At 39.7% G+C, this 18672-nt stretch overlaps 1 protein-coding gene across 3 annotated transcripts in view; it reads right to left on the reverse strand.

The window, feature by feature from the left end:
• CSMD3 (CUB and Sushi multiple domains 3) overlaps window positions 1-14629 on the reverse strand; it is a 1176048-nt gene extending 1161419 nt beyond the window's left edge. For all 3 annotated transcript variants that reach the window (XM_068525309.1, XM_068525308.1, XM_068525307.1), the window contains exon 1: window positions 14452-14629. In XM_068525309.1, the coding sequence (XP_068381410.1) occupies window positions 14452-14629 (178 nt within the window). The remainder of the gene's footprint in view (window positions 1-14451) is intronic.
• Window positions 14630-18672: the final 4043 nt, after the last annotated feature.

Consider the following 18672-nt stretch of genomic DNA (forward strand, 5'->3'; position numbering starts at 1 on the left):
TTGTTCCAAACGCTGAGCCAATCTAATTGTATCCATTTTCATGGTTTTCATGAAGTCTAGCTGTACATCTTACAGGTGGCTTCTCTGAGATTCTCTTGTGTACTAACAATAAACAAGCCAGCTTGAGAGCATCTCCACTGCATTTTACGCAAAGTCTACTTTACAAGACTGTATACAGTATGTGAATTGTCAATAATAGTTTGAAAGAAACAGAGAGTTGGAACTTGAGAAGGAAAAACCAAATGAATGGAAAGGCAGTGCAGATTTATTTGTTTGTTTGTATAATATAGTTTTGAGAAATGTAAAGGGACCATATTCTTCTTTGTTAAGATAAAGAAGGGAAGGATCTTAGATGTGGGGTTTGAGATGTTGATGGAACCAAGTCAGCATATCCTGCAAATTATCTCCCATGTATTAGTTTGGGATTTCAATAAATGGAGCTAAATGGAGAGTGTATTGTGGAGAGTGTTGGAAATTTACTGTGGCGTACATAGAAATTCCTTCCTTTAGTTGTACCAAGTTGAGTAAAACAATTCATGTTACCCAAAGCTCTTTCATCTCAATCTTCTAAATTTACTTTTTTGTTTTTTTGCTAATGTCATCAGAGAGCACAAGATAGCAATTTACATAGACAATGGACATGTTTGGTTTTATCTTACATTAATAGCTGAGATTTTAGAGCTTAGAAAAACTCGTTAATATTTGTTGTATTAATAAATATTAAATCTGGTTTCTTACACATTAAATCATTAGATCACAAAGAAGTGAGTTTTATGGAATGTGGAAAGGGATAGGGAGATGGCAATTATGAAGTAGGATGTTGGCGCAAACATTAAAATAATGTGAAACATCAAAGTAATCAACATGAGGGGAATAAAGAAAATGTAAAATACAGGATAAAATTTGATGAATGTCTTAACCTTGTAAAGATAGATCATTCTATTTAACTCCTGTGTAGCAAAATTGGCATTGATCCAATGCCAGCATTTCGTCAAATGCCAGGATTTCAGTATAATCATTCATCAATCCTTCTATTGCTCTTTAAATCACGGATTAAAACAAAACAAAGCAGAACAAAACATAATCTACTTACTGAAACACTGTTTTCCCAACATACATAAGTCTCCAATAAAGATGAAAAAATTAGAAATAAAAAACTATGACAGAGTCAGTTATATTTATATTTAGTTATTTATTTTACCCTTTGCATGTGTTGACCTTGATAAGTTAGTTCAAGGTTTATTTCATGTGAATCACTAAATGAAGGGGTAGAGATTTAAATTTAAATTTAAAAGTATTAGGAAGCCAATGAGGAGTTCTGAGGCAGAAACAAACATGTAAAAAAGAATGGGTAAGAAGCACAATTTGCTGATTACAAACTATTATATAACTGTACAAATGCTGTTATAGAAATACATGTGGGATCTTCATTAATACTGGATAAACTAGTTAATATCAGTTCACTGAACAGATGGGAGTCAATAAACATTTTAATTGAAAATTACAAGGGAAAATTACATTAGATTAGATCACAGAATGATGACTTTCACTGGAAAGTTTCAAACAGTGTCTGTAGGATGTTAATACTTACCTGTGAGAGGATAAAGACTTAATATATAGAATATGTAAATAAAGATGTAATAAACTACATTGATATTTCATGATAAAAGAATCACATCGAAGAACTAAACAATTTCACAATTTTCTTTGGCATTATGTTCACAGAAACTCTCCTTCAAAATGAAGACTGTCTTCTTTTAGGGTAGTGACTAGATTTTCATCTCTATATTTTCAGAGTCTAGGCAAGGGCATGACAAACACTGGCCCTCAATAAATGACTGATGGCTGAAGGAATGTGTGGATGAGTCTCAGAACTGATACATAAGCCACTGGTTCTTTCTGTGGAAATAAAACCTACTGACCACTGTATCTTTCACAACTTCTAACTTAAATTGTATCAATATAATAATATTCAATTAAAAATAATACTGTTCTAATAAAAGGTGTAATAAATCAAACTTGACTTAACAAAAAGAAAATGATAGAAACAAATATTTACATGAACTAGCACAAGATGTAACTTAATATGTCTAACATCTTGCAATTTCTCTTGAGGCCTTTGAGAATTTTACTTTTGAAAGAATGACATAATTAGAATGTACTCTTTCTAAGATGGGTAGATTGCAATAATCTATGCAATGACAGGTAAAAAGTAGTGAGCTTCAAAATATTGAAAAATGGCTGATTCCTAAGGACTTACACATTGGTAATATTTAAAAATTAATTTCAAAATGTCATTTCTGATTTTCATCTATTAATATATTAATGAACACTAACAGACTAACACAGATATTAAAGATTTCCTAGCACTTTGCTAGAAAATTGATTTTAAGACTTTCTGTTTGACCTCCTTTAAAAAGATTTAACAGGTAAAAGAGCGCTCAAGTACTAGTAGAATTCAGGGATGAAATTTTTTTTTTTAAGCCCTGTAAAGAGCATTGAACATGAATTCAATGCAGGTAGTCATGGGCCTGTTAGCATTTCTATTGCAAACTTCATTTAAGAGGGTTTATCATCTCTATCATCTTATACACTATTAAGCCAGAAGTTGGCACACAAATTAGCAGCCTGGATGCAAATGTGTTAACACAAAACATTTGAATCAGTTCAGCTGTTTTGATTTAGACATCAGCCAAAAAACCTTAACTTAGTGTTTCTCCATATATGTGAACACTGAGTAAATATTTTGTCTAGTCTACATAGTTCAGTCAGTTAGAGCACAGAGCCAATAAATTCAAGGTACTGTGTTTCATCTCCAGGAGATTCAGTTGTGTTTATTCTGCCTGTTCTCCTAACTTTGATCTGTTATCTCGCAAATGCAGCTTTTAGCAACACAGAGCTCAATATTAGAACATACAGATAGATCGGCATAAATTCATTACCAACATTTGGGGGAAATTCAAATTACACCTCCACTAACAGAATCAGAAAAGTCATATCTGTATATAAAAATATAGTTTAAACATTGAAACAAAACCATTCCTAAAAATTACAAATTATCTGAAGTTAAAGTCTTTTAACAGTATCTTATTGTGCTTTAATAGAATAACAATGAAAGAGACCCATTTTCATTTCTCTATATTAAAATACTCATAATAAAATCAGCTTAAAATTATATTTTTCATTGACTCAGTTGATAAACCCCAGGTACCATTATATGGTATTCTAAGAGAAAATGAAATTAAAAACATTTTTTCTTTTTAGATTCCATACATATGTGTTAGCATATGGTATTTGTTTTTCTCTTTCTGACTTACTTCACTCTGTATGACAGACTCTAGGTCCATCCACCTCACTACAAATAACTCAATTTTGTATATACATGGAATCTAAAAAAAAAAAAAAAAAGTGGTCATGAAGAACCTAGGGGCAAGACGAGAATAAAGACGCAGACCTACTAGAGAATGGACTCGAGGACATGGGGAGGGGGAAGGGTAAGTTGGGACAAAGTGAGAGAGTGGCATGGACATATATACACTACCAAATGTAAAATAGATAGCTAGTGGGAAGCAGCTGCATAGCACAGGGAGATCAGCTCGGCACTTTGTGACCACCTAGAGGGGTGGGATAGGGAGGGTGGGAGGGAGGGAGATGCAAGAGGGAGGAGATATGGGGATATATGTATATGTATAGCTGATTCACTTGTTATAAAGCAGAAACTAACACACCATTGTAAAGCAATTATACTCCAATAAAGATGTTAAAAAAGCAACAACATTTTTTCTTCATATTTCTTTCAAATCAGACAACCCTCAGAGTGTGAACAAACACACAAAAAATAGATATTTGAGAAATTACAATAATATCAAACAATGAAACACAGCTGATAATTTTATTAAGTAGCTGTGAATGAATAAACAAGAGGCTAATGGGAATGTGAACAAGCTTGAGAAAAACGCATTTTAATTATCAATCTGTTTCCCCTTCCCTTCACCAAAATCATGCAAACAAAACGTCAAGTCAGTTTATGATTTAAAATTTCAATAGGCTAAAGTGAATTATTACAATTGGATCAATTTTAAAATGGAGAACTGGGCTGACAGTCAATTTTCAACATTAAATAAAATTCTGGAATGTATAATTGTAGGAAATAGACTTGGAGACAGATTGCAGTTGTAATTTATCCCTAAATTTTGGCAACCTTGGAGAAATCTATACCTAACTGTTGTAAGATGCAAAACTATTCAAAATAACGATGTTCCCTAACAGTGTCCAATGTAATATGTATATTCTATGAATAATACATCTGAGGGCATTGTTAGGATATCCAAGCTGTAACATTTAAAATATAGGTTAAAATGACATCTCTAAAAATATACCCACAAAGTTTTAATAATGTAAGTAGAAAAAAGGTAAGTACATATTTATATTGAGACAGTCTAAAGTTCAGAAAGGACTTAGGTACAACAGTACTTTTGTTGCATATGAAAATACATTTTATCACCTTCAAAGGAAAATGTGATGCTAATTTTGAGTGCTTAAGTACAATTTAATATGTGTATTTTTTCTTTTTTAGACAATGATGTATATTTCAATGCCCCCATTTCATTTTTAGTTAATTTTTAGATTGCTTGTTAAGTTTCTCATTTACCAATATTATTACCCTCATGTATCTGTGTCTCTTGACACAATCGCTTCAGGAAGTATTGTTTTGAACCTGGTCAGGATTTGGGCATAGGCACAGTTGTCTCTCCTCTCAAGGTGCTTTACTGCCATAAACCAGTTAGGACTAAATAAAAAAGCTCATAAGGCAGTACCCAGTAAAAAATCATGTACTGGACAGAGAATTGAAAGACTATTTTGCACTCCCTTGTTTGGCAAGTCTCTTCACTTCTCTGAACTGTCTCCTCTGTATGTGAAGATGTACACCTATACCTGCGCTTTTAACTAGGATGCAGTTATGGGAAGAAGTAGAGCAAGTGGCTGAAGCTTGGGTATGATTGTTTTTTTATAAAGCGCTTTCCCTTGAACCCACAAATAAATCTAATGCACATTCCCTATTAGACACTAGACAAATAAGTCATAAGAGTTTTCCCATCGTTAAAACTCTATAGAACTGAATGGAAGAGTAGGTACCAAATGGAATAAATTTATTTGCCATAGCTTATGATACAACTGGTAAATAGTTTTATGCCCACATATTATTTTATATGTGAAGTCCATAAGTCATCTACGTTCATAAATTTTTAAATTTTACTCAGGAGCACTGGGTTAAAATTTAAGGGTTATACGTTTTGATTTGTTTTTTTTTTCTTTTTTGTCCTTAATGCACTAAATAGTTTTATATCTTATATTGACATATTTAACTTTGTATTATTGTGCATTTACTTCACTTACTGTTGCTTATAAAACTGGAAAATAGCTTTCATATCCATCTTACAGAATAATTTAGAGAACAAAGTTAGGCAAGTTAAGTAAAAGATGTTGAAAATTACAAAACTGAGAAGTTATGTATTACTGTAACTGTGATATATATATATATATATATAAAACATGATGTATATATATATATAATATGTGATATATATATATAACATGGATATTAATTTTAGGCTTTCTTTTAAATTAAATTCTCGGGGGCTTCCCTGGTGGCGCAGTGGTTGAGAGTCTGCCTGCCAATGCAGGGGACACGGGTTCGAGCCCTGGTCTGGGAAGATCCCACGTGCCGCGGAGCGACTGGGCCCGTGAGCCACAACTGCTGAGCCTGCGCGTCTGGAGCCTGTGCTCCGCGACAGAAGAGGCCGCGATAGTGAGAGGCCCGCGCTCCGCGATGAAGAGTGGCCCCCGCTTGCCGCAACTAGAGGAAGCCCTCGCACAGAAACGAAGACCCAACACAGCCATAAATAAATAAATAAATAAAAATTAAAAAAAAAAAATTCTCAAGATTTCAGTTTTTCTCTTAAAAGTGAAGAGGTCTAATTAGTAACTTGGTCATTTTTAGTTTTAACTTTTAGTGAGCCTATGAACTTAAAAATCTATTATTTCAGATTTCATTCAACCACTAGCTAACCAATGATCCTGGAAAGTCATTGTACCTCTCTGGCCCCAGGAAATGTGGATGATTTATAAATGGAGATGATAATCTGTACATAGGATATAACAGCTATCTCACAAGATGCTTGTTAGGATTCAAAACAGGAAAATGAGAGAGAGAACCACTGTTTGAGATGTGGATGACACACTCTATATAAAGGGCTTAGCACAGAGTTTCCTGCTGCTCATATTTTATGCAGTAAATACACATGCCTATTTTGGTACCATTTCCCCAAACATAATAATGTCTTATATCCTCTCTATATATGAAGCACCTCTGAGTATTCTGGAGTCAACCTGATGAACTTGTATAAGGGAAAACTATAGCATAGTTGGGTTTTTTTTTTTTTTTCAGTTAAAATTGAATAAACCCTCTTCTGTGAGTCTCTTTCCCTTTATAAATTTCCTTTCAAAATGGTATGCAACCCTATTTTTGAAGTTGTCATAGTTAAAAAAACCCTTGCCATTACTTTAAATTGTGTAATCATAAATATTCCTTTAAAATTTGCTAACATAAAGCAAAAGAAGGAAGAAGGACTTTATAATCTTGAATGTTACAAACTCAGCTTTTAAGAGAATCACTCATTACTTTCTATGTATTTCAATCCCTTTCTGAACATTTAGACACTTCAAATTTAGCAACATTCATTATTTTGGAAATTTTACTCCCATATCTTGAAGAGACTTTAGAAATATTTCACATGTCACTAAAATTGAAGATAACCCCTTCACATTATTGATTGTTCTTACACTATTAATATTTATAAAATATATTATTACTTCTATGGGAGTTTTGCATGATACCATCATTTATATATCATGTGAGAGAAATGTGCAAATGTAAATGCAGATGAGAGAGAATGCATAAATCTCATGTTAATATAATGTGAATATATTAAAAACATGAATAAAGTAAATTAGGAACAGATTTTCTAGATTTAAAAGCCTTTAAATAAACTGTGCCCAGATTATGAGAAGAAATAAATAAGAATTTGATTAAGTAATAGCCCTCTAAGTTCTTTATGATACATTAAAAAACTCAGTACACTGATTTTATTTTTATAGGTTTGTAATGTCAAAAATAGACTTTATTGAATATATGATTAGTTATTTATTTGATGTGCATATTATAATAGTCTTAGAAAATATTTTCATTCCACAATTGTTTGTTTGGTTTTTTGTCTTTTACCAAATGGGTAGTTAACATTAAAAAAATTACCACAAAACATATAGTCACTAATATTTTTACATGGTACTAATTGGTATATGGTACTCAGATATTAACTTTTGTGATTATCTTCATTGATGCCATCTGAGAAAACTCTGTAGTAAAATTGATAAGGTACAGTAGAAAGAGAGTTGAACAGGAACTTGAAGACCCAATGATCTAGTCTCAGTTCTGGAGCTAATTATCTTTGTAACCTAGTAAAAAAATCTCTTATCCTTTCTAGGCATGTGCATTTTACTGTATAAAGTATGAGCGGTGAACCAGCTGGTATGTAAGAATTCTTCCAGCCCTGTAAATACCATGGATTTGTGACAAGATGAATTAACAAATTCATGTAAGTACATTAATCAATCAATATTAACATAAATCAATATTGGTATGCAATGGATAAAATTAGCCCGGGAGTAGGAGTAACATATTTAAGCTATGGGTCTGCCCCTGATTCATAGAGCCAGCACCCAAAGTAACTGTGTAAAGGTGATAAGAAGAAATTTCAAGAGTGTTTCTCCAATGTATAATAGCCTAGGAACTTAGCCAAAGTGAAATAATAGTGAGAAGGTGCTACATTTTTTATTTACTGCTGTGGACAAGTTAGGGCTGGTGGTGTTAGGGATGAAGTGTGTGGGAGTTCATACTGGCTTTGTGCATGGAAGTGTATTTTAATAATACTGATGATAGCTACTAGTGTCAGGTACTATATATGTTACATATATAATCTTCCTACTGAAATTCTAATTTCCTTTTTAATAGATAATGAAACTGAAGCTTAGGAAAACTGAGCTGCTAGTACAAAGATAGTTGCTGGCAGAATCATTATTTGTCTTCAGGTCTTGGTGGCTCCAGAGCCCTTGCTCTTTCTACTTTACTGTAGTGCTTCTCAAATTTTAGATCACATCAGAATTACCTGGATGACTTGTTAAAAACACCTATGTCAGTGCCAACTACCAGGGCATCTGTTTCAATAGGCCTGGGGTAAGGACCTGAGAATTCATCTTTCTAACAAGTTTCCAAAGGATGCTGATGCTACTTGTTTAGGAACACTTTGAAATCACTGCAGTGCAAACATGTATGAGCAAATAGAATGATATTGTGTTATCTAGTGGCATCTGATTACCACAGATATACTTGTGAACCAGGTACAAGGTATATGATGCATATGCTAATCTTATAAATTTTGACTTTTTAGAGATTTCAAATTGGGTTGCAGGGCGACAGGCTGTGATTATATAAAAAGTATTAATCCTTAAGAATCCTCAACTAGCACCAAGCAATAGCATAGCAAAAGGTGTGATGGCATGAAATGCATTTGATAGCTGCAAGATTGGAGGCTTGAGAAAAAGAAAGATGATCACCAGCACTGAGACCATGAATACTGGAAGGTATTCAACAAATTGAATTTTCTCAGTGACATTCCTGTAAAAGTAATATTCCGGATGAGAATGAGAGACTTACAAGGGGTCTAATTCAGAGAAATTCTTGTAGATGTGGAGATTGATCTCCCTGGAAAGTACCATGAATCACCCCACCTGCTCACTTTGAGAAAGAAAAGATGAATTGGTAATGACAGTATCTGTTCTATCATCCTTACCAGACCTCATCCAAAATCCAAATTAGAACTGTCACTGTATCTATAAACTACACACCCGTTTGGATTATGAGTAAGGGGGATGGAAAAAAGAGACAGAAAGAGAAGCTATGTTTTAATGTATATATAGATAAAATAAAATGGCCTTAAGTTTTATTGGCATCTCAGGCGTTTTCCCCTAATCTTTTCGTTAGCAGACATTTTACTTTTAATCTCTCCAACACTGGAATTCAAAGTACAAGATGGCATATTTTGTCAAATAGTCATGTTACCTGAAGTAACAAGTTACTCACCAGACATGTTGCTTGGTGCTTCAAAGTTATTTCTCAAACTGGACAAAACATTGAAAGTGTTTAATATCCTGAAGCCCTTTCTGGAAACCCTGATATTAAGTAGAAGAAAGTAAAACTCTTGGGACACAAGGAGAAGTATATTTGGAGCCTTAGGGAACTTAAGTTTAGTTGCTTTTGCTTATTTGTATTTGAGATTAGACAAGTACTTTAGCATTTGAGGTTTGTTTTTTTTTTTCTATATGCATACAAGGGCATTATTAATTGCTACCTTTCTTAATTTTTGTTTTATCAGATCTCACTTTTGATAGTTTTACTATATTTAGAGCCCTGTACGGATGCCATTTGCTACTGCTTTATTTTAATATTTCACTGTTTCTGTAGACACCAAACTGTGTGTTCAGGGAAAAGACATGTGCACCCCAAATCTATTCAGCTAGCGCATAAATAGTAATGCTAATTAATATCGTGAACAGTAATAACAACTACCACAACTAAATCTATGCCCCTGGAGTACTTAATTATGGAGTAATTCTACCCCTTTTCTCCTTGAAGGATCTCAAAGGCTCTGGCATCAGGTTTTCAAAACCTGAAACCTGCTCCTTAATTATTTCTGCTCACACACTCACTCTTCCTATGTGGACTTGATGCAGCCCTCACATCCTCCCCAAAACCCTCAACACCAAAAGATTTGGGAAATTTGATGCTGCACAGCGACATTTCCAAACGATTTCAACAGGGTAACTGTCCAGGGGAAGTTCAGCTCAGAGCTATTCAAGCCTTTTGAGGGCGGTAAATTGGGTTGGCTTACCAACTCGGTGGTGCAAAGCCTCCCCAAAGGCGCCGTGTTCAACAAGAAGGGAATCTGCCTGCTGCCTGAGTCTATCTTTCTTTCTTTGGTCGTCCTGCTTCATGTTTTTTCTGCACTGCGCTACAGTCCCCGTGCCTGTCCCGCTTTCAGCCCTCAGCTGGCCTCTCCAGCAGGTCTGGGAGAGGACCACGTGGCAACCGGGTTGACCCTGTACTCTTTCATTTCTTCTGCCCTTTCCCCTAGGGTCCAACGAAGCCCTTGTGGCTCTCCAAACTTGGGACTGACCCCAGCTTGCTTTCCTCCCAGAGGCAGAGGAGGGCTGGGGATGAAGGGGACGGTAGAGGAGCATCAGTCTCCATGACTCATTCCCCAGTGAGTTTTTCGAACTCCCGGAGAGCCTGTTAGAGGAGTTGTTTCAGTGAGGGCAGCGCTGAGGTCAGCATGGGGAAAGGGAGCTTTCTCGGCGCCTGCACCGGATCGCGCGGCAGCAGTGGTTGCAGCACCAGCGACTCCGGGAACAGAAACATACTGTTTGTTATCCGCCGTCCGTTTCCGCCTCGGACACACACCCACACCCACCCTCGAGGCCTCCCGAAGGCTCCTCCGTGTTGATCCATGTGTACCTCCTCCTCCCAGCACCCCCCCCCCCCCCACACACACACCCTCACAATCTCGCCAAAGACCAAGTCAGGCATCCAGTTTCAACCTCAGGTAGTCCATGAATATTTCAGGTAGTCTGGCCTTCTAGAAGCAAATAAAGTATTCCCGGAGGACACAGATGGAAGGGAGGGATTCCTGTCCATACCGCAGCAGGACAGGGACCCCTGACCCAAACGTGAAGGTTACCTCTAAGCAGCTGACTCAGTCCTGTTAACCTCAAGGGAGGGTTTTGATGGTGGCCTTGGCAGTGGGTGGCTTTTTGTTTGCTGTTGTTACTGGTTTGTAAAGACATTAACCCAACACACCCACCTCTCAAAAGGTCCCTCAAGACACGACAGAAATTTTCCTAACGTTACTGACAGGGCAGACTGTCGCCCTGAGGTCAGGGGAGTGAGAGTTATCAGCCCCCAGCACAAGCGCGGGGCTGAAACCTCCGGCGCGGTCACACTGGGGTGGGCAAAAGGTGCTAATGAGCGCTGCTGGCAGCTCTCCCCCTGCGTGGACACTGCGACCCTTTCCAGTACTAATTAACTGCGGGAGAAGGTGCGAGCTCCGCTCTTCCAGAAGAGCTCTGTGGGGGGAGTAATATCTCCTTGGAGTCCCAGAGCACGCGGAAACGTGGATCCTTCTCGAAGTCTGGGGTCCAGAGAGAAGCCCTGAAATCACGCTCTAGTACACGGTGGGGGACGCGGCCCACTAGCTCTCACCTGCTGTCCACCGAGGTTAGTGCCTTCTGTACCTTTCCTGCAAGATGTGTGTGCTCCCCCAGGATCTCCCTAGAAGGAGCGTGGGGAAGCACCCCGCGGGTGTCTGTTTACGTGGGCGGGACGTTTAAGCACGACTTGGAGATTCAGTTTCTATGTGATTGAAACCTAAAACAGACACGTTGCAGCTGCAGGCTGCATTTCAGAAACCTTTGCTTTCCTCTGTGTGTGTGTGTGTGTGTGTGTGTGTGTGTGTGTGTGTTTCAGCCTGAAATAGGCATGCATCAAGTCCAAGCCGCCCCCGGCCCGCCCCACAGCCCAATTTGGTGCCCTCCGTGGCCTTTTATTTCAGATGGCGACAGGAGACAGAATGCCCAGAAAGGGTTGCCTCTCCCTTCAACCCCACTCGAGCGATTCAGGCCTACTACTGAAGGCCACTTTGTCTTCTACTCTGAGGCGTTTTCTCCCACTGAGCCTCTTTGTCATTGCTGTGGCAGGCAGAGGTGAGACAGTGGAGGGATGAAAAGTGTGGACAGAAAGTGGAATTCTCCTGGCAGGAGCTGTTCACCTGGAAAAGCAAGCGCCTGCGCCTCGGACTTCCTGAACCCTAGCACTAGCCTAGATTAGGACCTGCAAAGCTCTTAGAAGGATTCCCCATCCTGAGCTTCCCCGTGGGCCTGGGAGACCAGAAGAAAAACAGCGTGGAAGACAAAAGCAGTCGTAGACATTGGGGGAAAGAACATTTAAGCCATTGCTGCAATCTTGGTTTTAGGAAAAGCCTTGAGACTGAGGTAAAATTAAGGAGAAGGGGAAGAAGGAGAAGAAACAACTAAAAATTGGCACCACTGGGCGACCGGGAGCAAGTCTAAAGCATACAGCCTCTGTAAGTTTGTGTCTCAGAATTTGAGGACAGTGTTCCAAGTTGTAAAATATAGGAGGTGCCCTTCAAGTGGCAGGTAAGTGACAATGAAGGATCTTATTACCATTAGAAAAAATTTTTAATGGTCCGTAGAAAAATGATTTTGGACCGGATCAAAGCAGAGTGTGAAATACTCCTTCTTCCCAATGTCCCCGAAACTGGAATATATTCAGTGGGCCGATTATCTCAGTCCAAATTACGGGAGCTGTGAGTAGAGGAGAGGGGTCTCATTTCCAGTGCCATTTAAAGCAAACTAACGCGCTGTTCGTTTCTATCGGCGCGTCTTATCTAGAATATACGGTAGGTACGGGCAGCCCGGCTGTAATTGCAGGCAGCGCGGCTCCGTGTTTGTCAGCCTGGCGTGCTCGCCCAGCTTCGGAGACTCCCTCTCCCCATCTGCCCCTCGAATGTGTTTTGACTCAACAGGTATCACATGAAAACTCGCACTTAGCCCCCGGTCATCTTCTAGCGGGAGCCACCTCAACATTTTTCCTGCCAGGAACTGTTGCTGGCTCCTTGCGCCTCAGTCACGCGGAGCGCGCGTCTAGCTGGCAGCCCCAGGGCCATCCATCAACCACCGAGTCCCAGTGGCAGGCGAACTAAGCGTAAATGCGAGGCTCCTCACACGTCGAGCCGGCGACGAAAACCCCTTGTACGCAGCCCGAGACGCCTTTTGTGCGCTAGGCAGTGTAGTTACGCCGCTGAGGACAAGCGTTCTGGCTTAGAGCAGCGCTGAGGCTGGCGGGGGGCGGGGTGTCAAGCTTTGAGGAGCAGCTTGGGATTACAAGGCAGTTGCTGCCACAGAGACCAGGGACAACTTCTTGGCATTTAAGGATGTAAATTAAAATTCGAGACATGCCACCCATCCTTGGTCCTAACAGAGGGAGAGGTAACCCTTCCAGCTCCCTCCACCCAAAACATGAATTATCATTTCCACTGAATGCAAATGGACTGCCTTCTGTGGGGGGACAGCCAGCTGCAAGCTGTACAATAAACTGTTTCATAGAGACGCGGCCCGATTGCGGTTCAGAGAGGCACTCCTTTACAAAGGAAGAAGCGTCCAGTTTGTGTTGACAGCGGTGGCGCGCCTGGGCCAAAACACCCCCCCTCCCTCCCACCACCCACCCCCGACACACAGACACCCAGGATTTGAAACTAGCTTCACTAAAAACGACATCCCTCGCGTCTATGTGAGCTGCCATGACGGCATGAGTCATAAACACCGCCTGAGTATTTTTTGCAGCAATTAATGGGCAGCAGGGTGCAGGAGAAGTTTTAGAACAGAGCTGGGGATCTATTTTCTCCCGGAGGACAGCTCTCCTTCCAATGATCCTGACTGTCCCTTGCCTTCCTGCTTAGGAATAAATTTTACATCCTACCCACTCCCTCCCCTTGTCTGTGCATGTGACACTCACTCTACCTGTCTGAACGCTGAGACTTGCTGGGGATTTTCTTTTTGGTCGTCAGCTAATGACTTTCCTCCTACCTTTCATTCATCCCCAAAGGTAGCTCGTTAACACTTCGTGGCGTCTCAGACCGTTTAAAAGCCCCATTTTAAGCGAAACCTCTACCACAGGACCTATGGAAGCTCCTCTATCATTTATCAATGCAAAAGAGCTCACGTAGAAATAATTCACATATGCACGCACACCTTCATGTTGGTGTGAGGGATGCGTGAAAGACCCCTGTGCCCTAATGCATTTAAAATCAGCACATTCCTAACATGTCGGTAACTTTCCTACCTGAAAGGGTTAAAAAGCATTTACACGACACTCTTTAATATAAATACTCCAGCCAAAGCATCAAACACCACTGGTTTGACTAGAAATCAAGGTAATCTTCACCACCAAGAAAAGTCTTGCAGAGGAATTCTGCCTGGATATCCACTAGTTAGAGGGTATACGAACCAACTCACGTATTCGTTTGAGCATACTGCAAGAATATTTATTGAGCACAAGCTCAATCACTGCATTGAACGCCAAATCTGGCAAGCAAAATGCATTTCCTATCTGAGGGGGAAAAAAGAGCTGTGAATCAACTCCTTCTTCTGTATTATCATGATTATTTTTATCTGTGCAAATTTCAAAGAAGCTACCCCTCTCCGGCGACAAGTCAGCTCACCTCCATCCAAAGCAGAGGCGACCCCCGAAAGCAAACCTACCTTTCACACAAGACACCGTCAATAAAAAGACGAGGTTCCAAAACGTAAATCCACTTTGACTCCCCATTTTCTTCATCAGGATGAAGTCTAGGCGGCCACATTTAGCGCATTTTCTCGTGTCAGGCTCCCGGGGTTTGGATTCCTTCGCTCGGCTTTCCCCTTTGCGGATCCCTTTCATGTTATTCGCGAGCTCCTAATTCCTGCTCCTCAGCCCGGCGCAGCGGAGTTGCTGCTGTTATTGGTGCGCGGTCACAGCTCGAAGTGAATGGTGTTTCTGGGATACCACAGCAACCTTGACGAGGACTCAACCATCTCTCTCCAACGGGGGCACAAAGTCTCTGCTACTCTGGATTCTGTCTTTTCTTGTGCGTTTTTACCCCTCCACCGAAATCTACCTCAATTCTAGCTCGTTATAGCAACCACCAGAAACCACCAGTGAGCCTCTTAAAGGCCAGCTCGTCTCTTTGACAAACTCCCCACAATATTTGAAATTAAGGGGTTTGATTTTTTTTCCCCGAATAGATCAATTCTGCCTGTAAAACAGCCCAAGAAATATTGTCACTGAGTTCTCCATTGCAGCCTGTGAATATAGAAGCATGTTAAAGGAATATTTTAATCGGAGAATCTGTATTGCTTTTAGGGAAACCGTGATGATAAATGAGTCGGGCTCCATCGATGGCCATGCCGTTATAACGGGACATGTGTTACTACTGTAGTTGCAGTATATTTCAGGCAGGCGTCTCACATTTATCATCCTGTGATTTAATTGAAAAAGGGAGATCACAGAGAAGAATTTATTTGTACACACACATTTACATATTCAAGTGCCTAGATGTAAATCCACAACCGGGTTTTTTGATCATTAGGCAAACCGATTTCATCCTTGACCAGGGCGGAGGTGAGAGGTGGGGAGGGAGTCAGTCATCTCCTCAGAGAGTTCGCCCTTTCATCCTCCCTACCCCATTTTCAGCTGATGTGTGCTGCAGTTAAACTGCTTTATCTGTGGTAGTTATCTGGAACAGACCCATTTGTCTTAATTCTGAATCGGTCCCAAATATGTAAATGGGAGGGTTCTTTCAAAACGGAAAACCTATGTATCTATACGTTTGGACCTGGCCGCGCCAACACACCACTCAAGGGTTAACATTGTACAGAGGAAGAGTTCTTGCGCCATCTACTGGCCCTCGCTAAGCCTCCCGCTTCTCTTTCACATCTAAAAGGTACCCAATTTCCCTCATCCCAAGGTGTGGGGGAGCTTTGTCCGGAGACCAGCGTGTTTTGCTCTTGCATGTCAATTTTCTAATCTTTTTTTGGTTGGTCCTGGCCCAGGTCTTATAACCCACATGTTCCTTAGACTAGGCGCCTTTTTGGAGATCTGCCCTTTTCGGGACTCTGATACCATCTCAGGAGGGGGAGGACTGCAGCAATGGTTCTGCAATAGATTGCAAAAGCTTCTGTCTCCATTTGCATGCCGAAGGCTATCAGGGGGATTAGTATCTATCTATAGGGCTTGGTTAAGAGGACTGCCCAATTTGAGTTTGCAGTTTTCCACATTGCCCATAAATGATGGCTCCTGTCCCGTGCACCACACGAGAACCCTGGCCAGCTTTTGTCCCTGGGCTCGATGATGTGGAGCTGCCAACTCACAAGAGCGAGCCTATTGCATCTGGAGGGAGTTTTACTCTGGGAAGTGGGCACACTGCGAGCGTCAATAGGCGTGCGAGGTGTGTGGGTTCAATCTGCAAGCATAGGAAGGATTCTGAGCTCTCCGGGTACGTGGCATTTTGTGTGGGTCTGTGATTCTCCCACAGAGTGTGTGTGTGTGTGTGTGTGTGTGTGTGTGTGTGTGTGTGTGTGTGTGTACATGGGCGCTATAGTGAAGGGTAAGAGTGTGTGTTTATGGAAATGATGAGGAATATGATTTTCTATGTGTGGGTGTTTTCCCAAGTGTGTCTGTGCAGTATATATGCGTGTGCCTGTGTGTATGTTCGTGGGGGGCGAGGGGAGAAGAGAAAGAGAAATTTCTCTTCTGGGTAGGGAACATTAGCAAGAGGCTAAAGCTGTAAATGCATAACTGACCTCATTTAACTCGGAGAGGTGCATTAAGGGCGGTGTGCAGGATACTGTTCCTTCCCACCAGTGCTTTCTTTTATTGTCCGCATATGCAGATTCCAGGGAGTGGGCAACAAGGCTGGGACTAGACGGAGGCTGGGAGGATCAACAGTGAAAACGTCATTCGCCTGCTCAGCCACCTTGGTGGCAGCTCTGGCAGTGATTTCAGTCAAGATGTCAGGGTGTGTTGCTGCTGCTGTTGCCTTTGCTGGACCTGCAAACAGGTCCTTGGACTTGATGAGGACACCTGACAAAATCCTCCTTACCAAATGTGCAGAGCTTAGTCACCTCAACTGATTTCACTTTTCATTAAAAGAAAAAAATCTTGGGTGTATGTAATCTATTTGAACACATAGGTATATATCCAGACAGGAGGAATTTACACCCAAAAACTTTATTTCTCAAAAGTCAGGAATACTTTTAACAGTAATTATTGTGCAAAAATAAACTTTGACTATGGGACCATCATGACTACTACTAAGATATCAGTGTCTAAAATTTATTGTCAAACATGCTAATCCTATAATCCAATTATCTTCCCCTAAATGAATCCTGCCTATAATTTCAGTGTGAAGTTGTTAAAAGATTTATCTGGTAGCACCTAATGCATTGAACAATACTATAGTTTCTAGTTTTTACAGCTCATAATAAATCACGAGCTGTTTTTTACCTGCATCTTCCTGCTCCTGAGATAGGATGGGAAATCATATTTTAGAGATGTGAAAAGTTAAGGCATGGGGAAATGAAATGGTTTATCCAAGGTCATCATCAGGAGCACTAACGTTTAATCCAGTACAGTCAGTGCTGGATCACACTCTTGTCTTTCATGCTAAACAGCTTCCTCTTCAAGGGAGCATTCCCAGAGGTATTCCAGAAACATAATATTATCAGCCAAAATCCTGGATGAGAAATTCCTCAGTTTCTCCGGAAGGAAAAATACAGTGTCTAAATTTGGGTGGAAGAAATCATCTATCTCAGCTGATCTGTAGGAAAGCAGCACAGTTGTACATAGATTTGTTTAAGGCTGTTAGAAAAAGAAAATAAAAAAATAGCTAACATAATAGCTAACATTAAATGCTTACTGTATGCCTGACATTGTATTATATTCACAAGGCATATCGTATTCAGTCTCTGTACAACTTGCTGAGACAAATATTACAATTATCCTCATTTTATAGGTGAAGAAATTGATACAGAAAGAAGTTAACTGTCTTGCCTTGCCCGAGGTAATATATTTACGAGGAAATATGGATCTATGGTGTCCAATTTTTGAGTCAGTGTGCTTGCCCACTGTTCTTTCCTATGCTAGCTCCCAAAGATGCTTGTTTTAAAATAGTCTAATAGCAAAAAATATGATTTTTATAACAAATGTACCTGTATAACTATAGAAAAGCAAAGATATAAGATGATTTAAAGGTAATCAAATTATATATATTATATATATATATAATTTATATGTATAGGTAATGAAATTATGTATATATGTATATATACACACACACAGAAAAAACATTTCTTTTTATACTTGTCAGTTACTAAAATCCCCCCCTCTTTTGTTCTTTTTTTTTTTTTTAACTTCTTGCAGCCTATTGATCTTCTCACATACAGGTCAAGGGAAATAGGGACTTGGTAAGGATCATCAAGCCAATCACAATGATGAGGTACCCTGGAGAGTTCTTAAAAAGAGTTTAGATCAGAAAGGGACAGGTTCTTTAAACTGGAAGTACCAGATTTCCATTCCCTTTCAGTGGCCCCCTCCCAAATACTATGGAATACAGTGAAGTTTGATCTTAAAACGAGACTTAGTTGGCACTTAAAAGGGAGAAAATAAGCACCTTTTCAAAAATTGCTCCATTTTAAACGAGGTCCTCGATATATATTTACTCTGTTTTAGCATCACAAGGGCAATATCACAGAAAAATGATCAAAACAGAATGAATACACTGAGAAAAAGACAACATAAAGACTTGGGAAGAGGATACCTTTAACTTTGAAAAGAATTGCATGTACTTTTGACAGAGTCATGAACTTATAAAGTGTTTTTCTTAATTCATGTCACAGATATACAGGTTTACATGAGGATTACTGTTCAAACGCAGTATTTATTTT

This window comes from Eschrichtius robustus, chromosome 17, assembly GCF_028021215.1.
Source record: "Eschrichtius robustus isolate mEscRob2 chromosome 17, mEscRob2.pri, whole genome shotgun sequence".
Lineage (NCBI taxonomy): Eukaryota > Metazoa > Chordata > Mammalia > Artiodactyla > Eschrichtiidae > Eschrichtius > Eschrichtius robustus.